Source organism: Xiphophorus maculatus, chromosome 4, assembly GCF_002775205.1.
Source record: "Xiphophorus maculatus strain JP 163 A chromosome 4, X_maculatus-5.0-male, whole genome shotgun sequence".
Lineage (NCBI taxonomy): Eukaryota > Metazoa > Chordata > Actinopteri > Cyprinodontiformes > Poeciliidae > Xiphophorus > Xiphophorus maculatus.
This window is the reverse complement of record NC_036446.1, coordinates 2,507,515-2,520,999: the sequence shown is the minus strand read 5'-3', so window position 1 is coordinate 2,520,999 and position 13,485 is coordinate 2,507,515. Positions and strand designations below refer to the sequence as shown.

Genomic DNA, 13,485 nt, shown 5'->3' with positions numbered 1-13,485 from the left:
AAGTTAAAACAATCGAGCTGAATGTGACAAGTTGAATCAAATTTAATTTAAAATCACATTAAGGAAATTTCCTGACATGAAAATCATTTTGTTGTCTCAACTGAAACAACCTGCAACTTTCTCACCTGGTTCCTCTGTTTTATCTGTCTCACTTTTCTCATGTTTCTCACTTTTCTTGGCCTCCTCTCTTTTACTGAGTTCTACTAGTTAGAAAACAAAAAAATATTCAAATAAACTGCATTTATGTAAATCTATATATGATATAAATATAGAGTCTTATTCTCAATAAATATTAAGATGATTACATACTAATGAGTGAAAATCAAGCTCAAAAAATTGAAATTGAGTTGAGTGTGATAAGTTACATGAATTAAAATTAATTTAAAATCACATCACGAAATCTCATGATTCGTTTTGTTGCCTCAACTGAAACAACCTGGCAACTTTCTCACCTGGTTCCTCTTTGTTATCCTCCTCAGTTTTCTCACTTTTCTTAGTTTCCTCTTTTCCACTCTGTTCTACTACATAGAAAATAAAAATATCAACATAAAGAGTGTATACACATAAATCTATGCGCAATATCAACATATGAAGCCTAGGCGCAAATTCAAACTGGAAGACTTTTTTATCCCACCGGGACCCGTTAATTGAAGCGACCTGCCCACAATCGTCGACCTATCAACGCCGGACCAAGCCACGTCACGTCCAATCATCGACCAAGTCCCAGCTGATAAGGACCTTCATTCATCGTGTCCTTCGCTCTCCAGCCGAGGTCAACCCACCACCACCCCTTCTCCTCCATTTGCCCGGTCCTGAGGCCCGCAATCTTCTTCAACCTCCACCACCAGTGCCGGGCCCTGGGGGGATGACGTTCCTAACAGCATCGGGGATGCTCATCTGAAGCCTGTCGCTAACGCTGCGATAACCGTTATCCCCAGCCGGGGCCCGAGCGCCAAAGACTTTAAATTCTGTTTGTCAATAAACTCTTCTAATTGTCTTCTTATCTCCGTCTGAGTCTCTCCAGATTGAATAAGCCTTATACTGAATAAAAATTGAAATCAATGTATCGGAGTGAGTTAAAATCAAGTTAAAACAATCGAGCTGAATGTGACAAGTTGAATTAGATTTAATTTAAAATCACAAAGAAATTTCCTGACATGAAAATCATTTTGTTGCCTCAACTGAAACAACCTGGCAACTTTCTCACCTGGTTCCTCTTTTTTATCCTCCTCAATTTTCTGACGTTTCTCACTTTTCCTGGCCACCTCTCTTTTCCCTAGTTGTACTAGTTAGAAAACAAAAATATACCAAAATACAGTGTATTTATAAATCTATGAATAACAGCAATAGAAAGAATTATTCTCAGCAAATATTAAGATGATTACATACTAATGAGTGAAAATCAAGCTCAAAAAATTGAAATTGAGTTGAGTGTGATAAGTTACATGAATTAAAATTAATTTAAAATCACATCACGAAATCTCATGATTCGATAATCATTTTGTTGCCTCAACTGAAACAACCTGGCAACTTTCTCACCTGGTTCCTTTGTTTTCTCACTTTTCTTAGTTTCCTCTTTTCCACTCTGTTCTATTAGTTAGAAAACAAAAAATATCAACATAAAGCCTTATACTGAGTAAATATTGAAATCAATGTATCGGAGTGAGATAAAATCAAGTTAAAACAATCGAGCTGAATGTGACAAGTTGAATTAGATTTAATTTAAAATCACATTAAGGAAATCTCCTGACATGAAAATCATTTTGTTGTCTCAACTGAAACAACCTGCAACCTTCTCACCTGGTTCCTCTGTTTTATCTGTCTCACTTTTCTCATGTTTCTCACTTTTCTTGGCCTCCTCTCTTTTACTGAGTTCTACTAGTTAGAAAACAAAAAAATATTCAAATAAACTGCATTTACATAAATCTATATATGATATAAATATAGAGTCTTATTCTCAATAAATATTAAGATGATTACATACTAATGAGTGAAAATCAAGCTCAAAAAATTGAAATTGAGTTGAGTGTGATAAGTTACATGAATTAAAATTAATTTAAAATCACATCAGGAAATCTCATGATTCGTTTTGTTGCCTCAACTGAAACAACCTGGCAACTTTCTCACCTGGTTTCTCTGTTTTCTCACTTTTCTTAGTTTCCTCTTTTCCACTCTGTTCTATTAGTTAGAAAACAAAAAATATCAACACTAAGCCTTATACTGAGCAAATATTGAAATCAATGTATCGGAGTGAGATAAAATCAAGTTAAAACAATCGAGCTGAATGTGACAAGTTGAATTAGATTTAATTTAAAATCACATTAAGGAAATTTCCTGACATGAAAATCATTTTGTTGCCTCAACTGAAACAACCTGGCAACTTTCTCACCTGGTTCCTTTGTTTTCTCACTTTTCTTGGCCTCCTCTTTTCCACTCTGTTCTATTAGTTAGAAAATAAAAAATATCAAAATAAAATGTAAATATATAAATAAATCTACACAATATGAATTTATAGTCTTACTCTCAATAAATATTGAGATTATTGTATAAGACTGAGGGAAAATCAAGTTAAAAAAATTGTGCTGAATGCAGGCCCAGCGACATGGGTGGGCATTGGGGGGGCATTGCCCACCCACAGAGTCAGCGTATCCCCCCGGACCGGAGGATGTTTTCTTATTTTTACCTCAGAGTGGCCAACTTTATATTATTCCTATCTTGATTTGATGCACTAGAGGCTTCTGCACTTCCTCCTCTGTCACTTTTTCTGCCATTACAACTGTTTAATCGTTGTTAACACGTCGTAAGCTGTTTTTCCGACCCGCCTTTCAATGCAACATGAGCGCTGAGAAGATTGCACGGGTTTAGACCCGGGCAGCAGCGAAGGAGACCTTCTGCTGCTGTGCAGAGATGCACAGCTGTGTGCTTCAATCATGTCAGCAAACCAGCAAAACGCAAAGAACTTTGCAGTTTTTTCCCCAAACTAACTGAGTGAGTTGATTAAAGCTGTTGGATGCAGCAGGTAATGTTAGCTTAATGATGTCTAGCTAAAGCCAATATGTCACATTAAGCTTGTTAACAAGTACAGGCTTCTGATGTTGTCCATGTTCAAAGTGGGTAGTACAGGTTACATTGACTTGAGTGACTTTTAGGGGGAAACAGGTACTTACATGAGTAGTTTTACTGCTCTGTACTATTGTCTTTTACTTGATTATTATTATTATTGCTAAGTAGATTGATTTTGCATTTAAAGAAATAAACTTCTGAGATTGGAAACATTAGATCCATAGATTTTTGCATCACATGAGCTAATGTTTATGCAAATGTGAACATAAATACTCAACATTTTATACATGTCAATGTTTACATCCTTATAATTTATTATGTACTAATAAACATGGTGATGTTATTTTAAAGGTTACATACAGGTTTGTTTATGTATTTATATTATAGTAAAATCTTGTTTACCCTGCCCCACCAAAATAAGCCGATGCACCCCTGCTAACCTCGTCTGGAGCCGGGCTGGCTGAATGTGACAAGTTACATGAATTAAAGTTCTTTTAAAATCACATTAAGGAAATCTCCTGACAGGAAAATCATTTTGTGACCTCAAAACAAACAACCTGGCAACTTTCTCACCTGGTTCCTCTTTTTTATCCTCCTCAATTTTCTGACGTTTCTCACTTTTCCTGGCCACCTCTCTTTTCCCTAGTTGTACTAGTTAGAAAACAAAAATATACCAAAATACAGTGTATTTATAAATCTATGAATAACAGCAATAGAAAGAATTATTCTCAGCAAATATTAAGATGATTACATATTAATGAGTGAAAATCAAGCTCAAAAAATTGAAATTGAGTTGAGTGTGATAAGTTACATGAATTAAAATTAATTTAAAATCACATCAGGAAATCTCATGATTCGATAATCATTTTGTTGCCTCAACTGAAACAACCTGGCAACTTTCTCACCTGGTTTCTCTGTTTTCTCACTTTTCTTAGTTTCCTCTTTTCCACTCTGTTCTATTAGTTAGAAAACAAAAAATATCAACACTAAGCCTTATACTGAGTAAATATTGAAATCAATGTATCGGAGTGAGATAAAATCAAGTTAAAAAAATCGAGCTGAATGTGACAAGTTGAATTAGATTTAATTTAAAATCACATTAGGAAATCTCATGATTCAATAATCATTTTGTTCTCTCAACTGAAACAACCTGCAACTTTCTCACCTGGTTCCTCTGTTTTATCTGTCTCACTTTTCTCATGTTTCTCACTTTTCTTGGCCTCCTCTCTTTTACTGAGTTCTATTAGTTAGAAAACGAAAAAATATCAAAATAAACTGCATTTATATAAATCTATAAATAATATAAATATATCTCACCTGATCCCTCTTTTTTTTCCTCCTCACTTTTCTCTCTTTTCTCACGTTTTTCACGTTTCTCACTTTTCTTACTCTCCTCTTTTCCACTCTGTTCTAGTAGTTAAAAAACAAAAATACAAAATAAGGTGCATATTTTTTTGAATCTTTGCAAGGACTGCTCTAAGTTGCTTTTTATATTAACAGCATTTTATATTTTATTTTTATTTTATCTACAACTACTACTCAGTGCTAGTTGTTATTGTGTCTTGTCTCTATGCTGTAAGTGCGAAGTAATTTCCCTGCTGGGATAAATAAAGTACTTCTATTCTATTCTATTCTATTCTATTCTATTCTATTCTATTCTATTATATTATATTCTATTCTATTCTATTCTATTCTATTCTAATCTATATGTGAAAAACTATGCACAATATGAACATATACATATTGTGCATAAGAATAGTCTTATTCCTAATAAACATGGAGATTTTTACATAATAAATAAAAATAAAGCTCAAAGAAATTGAGTGTAACAAGTTACATTAATTAAAATTAATTTAAAATCACATTAAGGAAATCTCCTGATTCAATATTCATTTTGTGTCCTCAACTGAAACCACCCGGCATCTTTCTCACCCGATTCCTCTGTTTTACTTCTGTCACGTTTCTTGACGACCTCTCTTTTACTGAGTTCTGTTAGTTAAACAAAAAAACAAAGTGTTTATATATAAATCTATAAATAATATAACTATATAGCCTTATTCTCAATAAATATTGAGATTATTACATCCAAATGAGTGAAAATTAAGTTTAAAAAATTGAGCTGATTGTGACAAGCTTATGAAAAGTTCATTTGAAATCATACTAAAGAAACATTCTGAACTGATAATCACTTTGTTTCCTTAAATCACCTGACAACTTTCTCACCTGGTTCCTCTTTTTTATCCCTCTCTCTTTTCTCACGTTTCTTGGCCTCCTCTTTTCCACTGTATTCTATTAGTTAGAAAACAAAAATATGAAAATAAAGTACATATATATGTATATAAATATATATAAATCAATGCACAATACATATAGCCTTATTCACAATAAATATTGAGATTATTACGCAAGAATAATTAAAAATCAAGCTAAACAAATTGAGCTGAATGTGAGACGTTACATGAATTAGATTTTATTTAAAATCACATTAAGGAAATCGCCTGACATGAAAATCATTTTGTGACCTCAACTCAAACCATCTGGCAGCTTTCTCACCTGATTCCTCTGTTTTATCTGTCTCACTTTTCCAACGTTTCTCTCGTTTCTCACTTTTTTTGGCCACCTCTCTTTTACTGAGTTCTACTAGTTAGAAAACAAAAAATATCAAAATACAGTGTTTATTTATAAATTATGCATAATATCAATAAATAAAATTATTCTCAGCAAATAATAAGAATATTACATAGGAATGAGTGAAAATCAAGCTCAAAAACTTAAGCTCAAAGTGACAAGTAGAATTAAAGTTAATTTAAAGTCACATTATGGAAATGTCCTGAATTGATAATAACTTTGTGACCTTAAATCACCTGGCAACTTCCTCACCTAATTCCTCTTTTTTATCCTTCTCTCTTTTCTTGGCCGCCTCTCTTTTACTGAGTTCTGATACTTAAAAAACAAACAAAAAACCTATCAAAATAAAGTGTGCATATATAAATCTATGCATAACATCAATAGATAGAATTATTCTCAGCAAATATTGAGATGAATACATAATGAGTGAAAATCAAGTTAAAAAAATTGAGCTGAGTGTGACAAGTTGCATGAATTAAAGTTAATTTAAAATCAGACTAAAAAATCTCCTGACTTGATAATCATTTTGTGGTATTAAATCACCTGACAGCTTTCTCACCTGAGTCAAGTTTCTTTCCTCTGTCAATCCTCCTGACCTGATCTCTTCTCTTTTGTTCTATTGCTTAAAAACAAAAAATATTAAAATAAAGTGTATATATATAAATCTCAGGGGTTACATTAATAGATTATTTTGCTTGTTTGACCGTTTTGATTTTAAATTATGGAAAAATCTGAAAGCCGTCAGATAATCTATCATTTTGACAGATTGTAATTTATGCCTGCACTACTCTGTGCAAATGAGCAGACGTTTTCAACTTTACACACAGAACACATCTAAAGATTGATCTGAGTGATTCAGAAGTCTGCATATCAAAAGCTGTAGGAGTTCGCTCAGATACGTGTGAAAGAGACAAATGGCAGCTTTGATTCAAAATGGCCGACTTCCTGTTTGGTTTGGGACATGCCTCCAGGAGACTTTTTGGTTGGTCCTGCCATGACACACATATGCAACAAATTTCATGATTGTCAGTCAAAGCTTGGCTTTATAGGTTTCTAGGGGGCGCTGTGGCGAGATTAGGCCCCGGCCACCAAATACTGGACTGGATTAGGACCAATCGTAGTCAGTTTGGTGCAGCTCAGCTCATATCGGTGAAAGTTAGAGCCAAAAGTACGGCAATGGCGTGCCCTCTGACTTCGCCACAGCCATACCTTACAGCAAAAACTCTTTGTGCTTTAAAAAAGTGAGACCAACTTGTTATCTGTCTTTTGACACAAGAACATCCTGATTAGGTCAAGAGGGTCAGAGATGAAGCTTTCCAAGAAAAAAAAAAGACTTCCTGTTTTGAGGGGGCTTGGCTTTGATGATGTCACCATATGACCACATATTATTGTCGGTCATCCAACATGGATGCCTCATACCAAGTTTGGTGCAAATCAGTATTTCTATATGAAAGTTATAGCATTTTCTTTGATTTTGCCACTTAGCCACCCCCCCTAAGCATGCTAAAAAACTCAACATTTTGATAACTTTTAATCCCCCATGACTAAACTGCATGCTGAGTGAAAATGAACCAGATAGCTTAAAATCTGGAGGAGTTCGTTAAAGCTTGAGGTGTATAAATGTGAAAAATGGCTAAATTTGCCCTTTGACCCAAAATGGCCACCTCCCTGTACATTTTAGGACAGACATCCAAGCGAGTTTTTTCCTATTCTGGGAGGATCTACCTACGTACCAGGCCTCAGATATCTGCGATGTATGGCTTGGCCTATCTCAGCTCAGCATGGACTCCATTAAAAACCTTTAATGGGACAATTTCAACAATATTTTGAAAATGTTTAGGCACCAAATCTGCAAACTCTGGCTGAAAAGAATAATAAATAAGATCCACCAGGCCTTTGCAGCGCTTTCGCTGCTCGGACCTCATCACTCTCAGTAAATATTGAGATGAGTACACAGGAACGAATGAAAATCAAGCTCAACCTGGCAACTTTCTCACCTGCTCCCTGCTTCCTTCCCCTCTCAATTCTCCTGGCCTCATCTCTTCTAATTTGCTCTATTAGTTAAAAAACAAAGAGATATTAAAATGCTGTATATCGTGTATATAAATCTGCACAAAATATCAATATATAGCTCAGTAAATATTGACATATTTACATAGGAATGAGTGAATGAAAATCAAGGCTAATCACAACAGATAAATGCCTAATGTCAATTTCACAACATCAAATGAGACTCAAATGTTGAATATTTTAAAGACATTTAAAATGAATAGCAGAACAGATGAAGATTCAAAATAACTGACATCTGAGACCTTATCAACCCACTGTGGACAATAAATTCACATTAGTTTGACTTGCACCTGAATTTGGATATTTTAGCTTGAAAAAAACAACCAGTTTTCCAAAGCTACCTGGTTGGATATCTGCACACACACACACACACACACACACACACACACACACACACACACACACACACCCACACACACACACACACACACACACACGCACACACACACCCTCAAGTTAAATGGAAAGTCCCTAATCACAAACGATGCTTCAATAGCTGCGTTTCCATTAGAAAGGTGTGCAAAAATTTGTCAATATTCTGCTGACGTCAAAAAAATACAATTTCGAAATCCAGTGTTTCCATTAAATAAGAGACACAATTAAAATCACCTGTAAAAAATTTTGTTCACGCAATAAGACAATAAAAAACAGGCTGTATCCAACCACTTCCTGTCGTCGTCTTTGTTATTTCTGCCAGTAGTAACTTCCGGTTGTTGATCATGTGGAAAAAAGTGTCTCCATTGCAGTTGTGCAAAATAAACTAGCTTGGATACTAAAAACACATCTCAGTGCAATTTTTATTTGTATTTTTTTGACTTTATTGCGTTTCCATTAGGCAAATTTATTTTCATAATCCCAATTTGTAGTTCAATGGAAACGCAGCTCCTGCTGCAAAGTACGGAGGTATTCCTGAATCTGCTAAATATCAGTTGTGCCAAACTTTAACTCCTCCAGAAGATAAAAAAAAAAAACACAACCCTCAAATAATCCAATTTATTTTCAATGCCATAGTCCCATCTAAGCCAATGAATTAAATATTTTCATCATCACCCGTAAAAAGAGGGTAAAAAGCTGCAGAGTCTGAATCTGAAGTCATGCAAATATGCTTCCAAAGTGCATGCAGAGTATGCAGAACAGAAGAAACGGGAATTTTGGTTTTATGACTGCTGGTTGTTTTTAAAATTTGAACTTTCATGGTGGCAATAAATACAGTGTCTATAAAGAGTATTCACCTTTTTGAATGTTTTACCCTTCTATTGCTGTTAAAGTCACTTATGATCAACAAGATTTGACTTTTCTGATAGTAAAAGGTTAGAAAAAATCATCTAAGGTTGATTTCTACAAAATATCGACGAAGTGGCAATTAGAATCCACTGTTGAAGAAAACTCAGATCATGGATTGATTAGAGATTGCCAAAAGGCACATGAGAAGACTGTGGTTAAGAGGAATAAAGTTATTTGGTCTGATGACATCAAAATTGAGCTTTCTGGCCATCAGGCAAGACCGTGAAGCACGGTGGGGGTAGCATCATGCTGTGGGGAAGCTTCTCAGCCGCAGAATCAAGGAAAATCCTAGAATACTGAGAACTACGGATTCCGAGGACATTTATTTTCCAGCTAAAGCTACACAGAGATTTTTGAACACAGCAAAATGGAGGTTCTGGAGTGGTCTAGTCAAAGCCCAGACCTGTCAGAGCTTAGCAGGAAGAATGGAGGAAAACTGCAGAGTACAGATGAGACCGACTGATTTCCTACAGACCTTATGGAATTTATTATTTTTAATACATATTTTTACTTAATTGTCATTATTTTGTATTAATCCGATTTCACTTTGAGATTAAATGTGCTTTTTGTTTTGTATTTTTTCAATATTTTATTGATCAGGATTTTTATGAGCTATAAAAAAGGAAAAAACATGCAAGGGTGTGAATACTTTTTAGAGACGCTGTGAATATTGTGCAGCTGTAATGTTCCTGCCATATCGCCCAGCCTGACTGCAGAGACCTGAGAGACAACATGAGGATGAAATGACGAATGAAAGCTCACCGATGCAGCTTCATGCAGCTCCAGGAGGATAAATAAATTAGCCTACATTTTGACAAAAAAATGTGGACTCAGCTGTAAATATTACTGTGCAACTACAAGGAAAACGTCAAACCTATCAACCAGCCTCACATTTACTGGGCAGCACTTTATTTGAAGGAGTGTGCATAAAACATAAAAACTGTGGCTTCACCAGTCATGAGCATGAAGGAGCTTTCATGAATGTTAATGACGGTTGTCATGAAGTGTCATTTGGTAAATAATCCCATTTTAATGCGCATTTTTACTGCAACTTTGCCTTAGAAGTGTCATTAGTTTTTGCTTGTGCCGCCATCATCTTAAGTTTATTAATGGAAAAGTTTTCAGAGGTCAGCAGAGGTCAGCCAATCCTCTGCTCATTCATAATTACAAAATCAAACAAAATCGCCGTCAATCGACTCAACTACATTTGTACAGCAGAAATTCTTACTTGTGTTGCTTTTGCTCTGAAGATATTAATAAAAGTTTGAAGAAGTTAACCGGGCCCCCCTTGTCACCCAAATCTAACAAAATTAGTGTCAAATGTTTGTGCAGTAAAATATTTTGTTTGTGCCACTATCATTTAAATATATTAATGCTTCCAGAGGTCATGAAAGGTCAACCATGCCCCCCACTTTACACAAATCAAATAAAGTTGGTGTCAGACACTTGTGATGGTTTGTGCAGCAAAAGTTTTTGTTTGCGCCACTATCATTTTAAAGAGATTAATAAACGTTTCCAGAGGTCATGATAGGTCAACCAACCCTCACCTTCCTCAAACCTAACAAAATTGGTATTGAACGTTTGTGCTATATTTGTGCAGCTTGAAGATATTAAAGAAAGTTTAAAGGTCAAAAGGTTTGATACCAGTTTTGTTAGACTTTGTAAACATGAGTTGGGGGAGTGGTTGACCTCTGATGACCTCTGGAAACTTTTTTATTGATATATTTAAAAAGATAGCAGAACAAATTAAAATTTTTACTGCACAAATGTAGCACAAACAAAATTTGGACTATGTGGGAGGCTGGTTGACCCTTTCACCTAATATCTTCAAAGCAAAAGCAGGACAAAGCAACATTTTTGCTGCACAAACATTTGTCATTATTTTGTGTCATTATTACACTGAGGTGTCATTATTTTTGTTTGTGGTGCCATAATCTTTTCTTAAATTTGGGTAATAATGACAATCAGGTGTCATTAATTACCGAATGACACTTCATGACAACATTCATGAAGACTCCTCCATGTTGATGACAGAGGTTATGTCACGTTTATGAAAATGTCATGTCAGTCTTTTTCACACATCATCCTGTAAAGCATTACTCGATTTCTAACTCAGCCAGCGAGGGGGAAAAAAAGGTGATGAGGGCAAAATGGTGACGAGAATGAAAATGAATTGAAACTTTCTACCACAAAACAAAAAATGAATGAAAGTGATGAACATGTATGGGAGTCCATCACACGTGACCCAGTGGATGGTTACTTCCTGCTCTAATGATGAACTGTGTGGCGTATTTTTGCGAGCCGGGCCTTGTGTGTCTGATCTACTGCTGGCCTCTGTGCAGGTTGGTGAGGAAGCACGGCGGTCTCAGACACATACCGTCTTTGTAGGACAGACTGGTGGTGGAGTATTTTTTGCGGTGTGCACGTGCGTAGTCCTGCAGGTTAGGGGCGCTAGAGGAGCCACCGAGGACGGTGGTGCTGAAGAGTCCGGCGCACTGAGAGCCTGCGAGGGTTAGTGACCGGAACATAAACATGCTGTTACTCAAACAGCTCATCAGCAGGAGACAGACAGAGACACAAACTGACAAGCAGAAACAAAGACTGGAGGCTTTTAAACTGTCTAGGATGAATTTGGTCCTCATTAGATCTTCAAATGAAGCAAATACAACAGAAGAACCTTAGATATTAATACAAAAACTTTCAGAACCACAGTATCTGCATGTTTCAAGTCAAATTTAAGACTTTTTATGCCCTTTTGAATTAAATTAAAAAGAATCTATTCTGCAAAATTAACATTTTGGACGTCTTTTTACTTCCATTTTGGTTTCCACTGTTTGTAAAAACAATACAAGCGCTTAAAAAACCCACCCAGACATTTCTTTAATGATAATTTAATGTTTTTTTGGTTTCTGGAAAATTAGCAGTCTCAAAATCTTTCTTAATGTAACACCATGAATTGCCAGGCAATGTCCCGTTACCTAGCAACCCCAGCCTGTTACCTAGCAACCCCAGCAAAGCCCTGCCTGTCCCCTACAGCCCAAGTGGAGCACCTGCACATTTGGTCAGCTGGTTTTACCTACATTTGTTTCCAGAAAGCTTTGGTAGATCAGAGAGGTTCATTCCCAGCAGCCCTGTTTAAGCCGCTTTAATCTAATTCCAGTCCGTTTGACTACAAAGTCCGGTTCAGTTTGAGAGGATAAACTGTCTAAATCATTCCTAAGGGTGCCATTTCTGCAAATTGTAAAATTTTCCTGTAAATTTTTCTTAATTCTGCAATATTTTGTTTAAAACCGTCTCAGTGCTGCCCTCTTTGGGTTGAGCGGTGGTTACTGCAGTTGGATTCTCCCATAGGCTAAAGCAGTGTGGCTTGGTTGGTGTCTGCATCCGATAGCCGGCCGTTCGGCTCACTCAGACACGCCTGACTCAGAAGAATAACGAGTGTTTATCAAAAGCGTTTCTGATTTATTTGCAACATAATCTTCTCACCTTGTATTCACTTCATTTTTAAACCTCTAAGGACCAGTTCAAGTTTTAATTTACCAAACCTTCCCTTTGTAAAAACCTTCAATTTAAAAAATTGCTATTTTCATATTTTCCCCTTATCATTTGAATGTGTCAGAATTAGCATCACCATGCAAACAGAGGGCAGAGAAGGAAAAAACTACAGTGGAAAGAGCCAGTATGAAGGATATTTATCTGTGAATATTTATCTGCGATGCTTCAGGCAGCTCAGACTGCAGTGGGGGGAGGGCAGAAAAGTTCTGATGGTTCTGATTAGAAAGACACCAAAATGATCCACAAAAGTACAGATAAACATTAAGAAGTGATTCGAAAGAACTGTAAACTCAAACTGTGGCATTTCCTCCCAAAAAGACAAATCAAAGTTCTGAACAGGTGCATCTCAAAAAATTAGAGTACCGATGAAAAGTTCTGTCAGGTTGGTGCCAATTCCTGGATGGAAACCCAAATCATCACAAACATAAAGCAACCTGGATTTTTCTATCACAGCTTTTCCTTCCACTCAACTTTCTACTTATATTAAGGCTGGGGTGGCTGAGCAAACAACTGAATAATTTGAAGAAATTAGCTGGACATGTTAGATCTCAACAACTAGAAGCTTTTTTCATAAAACAACTTTTTCCTTGTAATTTTCAGATGACCTTCTGGTAAAATTGCACCTTTAGTCGGGTAATGGAGCAATATTCTCATAATTAAACAAAAATACTCATAGCATGACCCTTATACTGCACCATACAACTAGCAGGAGGGAAAATTGAAATAAAAGCCACTTTTTGAAAATACTTTGTCACAAGAAAGAACAACCTTAAAATTGGAACTGGTATGAAAAGAAAAAATATTTTTACGTAACATCCCCCAGCCTTAATTTAATCGCTTGGATGCAGCAAAGCTTCACTAGTATTAACGTTTTGCAACTTATTG

General features: G+C 35.8%; 1 protein-coding gene across 22 annotated transcripts in view; it reads right to left on the bottom strand.

Moving 5' to 3' along the window:
- The window catches only part of ppip5k1 (diphosphoinositol pentakisphosphate kinase 1), a 62,893-nt gene that overhangs the window by 24,428 nt on the left and 24,980 nt on the right, over window positions 1-13,485 (bottom strand). For 12 of the 22 annotated variants that reach the window (XM_023331841.1, XM_023331842.1, XM_023331843.1 and 9 more), the window contains exons 26-43: window positions 11,423-11,548; window positions 7,689-7,745; window positions 6,251-6,313; window positions 5,944-6,006; window positions 5,617-5,703; window positions 5,287-5,352; window positions 4,996-5,052; window positions 4,381-4,473; window positions 4,229-4,303; window positions 3,969-4,019; window positions 3,637-3,714; window positions 2,390-2,440; window positions 2,128-2,178; window positions 1,801-1,878; window positions 1,540-1,590; window positions 1,208-1,285; window positions 453-521; window positions 126-203 (exon numbers count right to left, since the gene is read on the bottom strand). The exons of 1 other annotated variant lie outside the window; for it this stretch is intronic. In XM_023331841.1, coding sequence (XP_023187609.1) covers window positions 126-203; window positions 453-521; window positions 1,208-1,285; window positions 1,540-1,590; window positions 1,801-1,878; window positions 2,128-2,178; window positions 2,390-2,440; window positions 3,637-3,714; window positions 3,969-4,019; window positions 4,229-4,303; window positions 4,381-4,473; window positions 4,996-5,052; window positions 5,287-5,352; window positions 5,617-5,703; window positions 5,944-6,006; window positions 6,251-6,313; window positions 7,689-7,745; window positions 11,423-11,548 — 1,272 coding nt within the window. Of the gene's footprint in view, window positions 1-125; window positions 204-452; window positions 522-1,207; window positions 1,286-1,539; window positions 1,591-1,742; window positions 1,879-2,127; window positions 2,179-2,389; window positions 2,441-3,636; window positions 3,715-3,968; window positions 4,020-4,228; window positions 4,304-4,380; window positions 4,474-4,995; window positions 5,053-5,286; window positions 5,353-5,616; window positions 5,704-5,943; window positions 6,007-6,250; window positions 6,314-7,688; window positions 7,746-11,422; window positions 11,549-13,485 lie in introns of those variants that run through there. 9 more of the 22 variants (XM_023331853.1, XM_023331856.1, XM_023331854.1 and 6 more) reach the window with 4 other exon arrangements.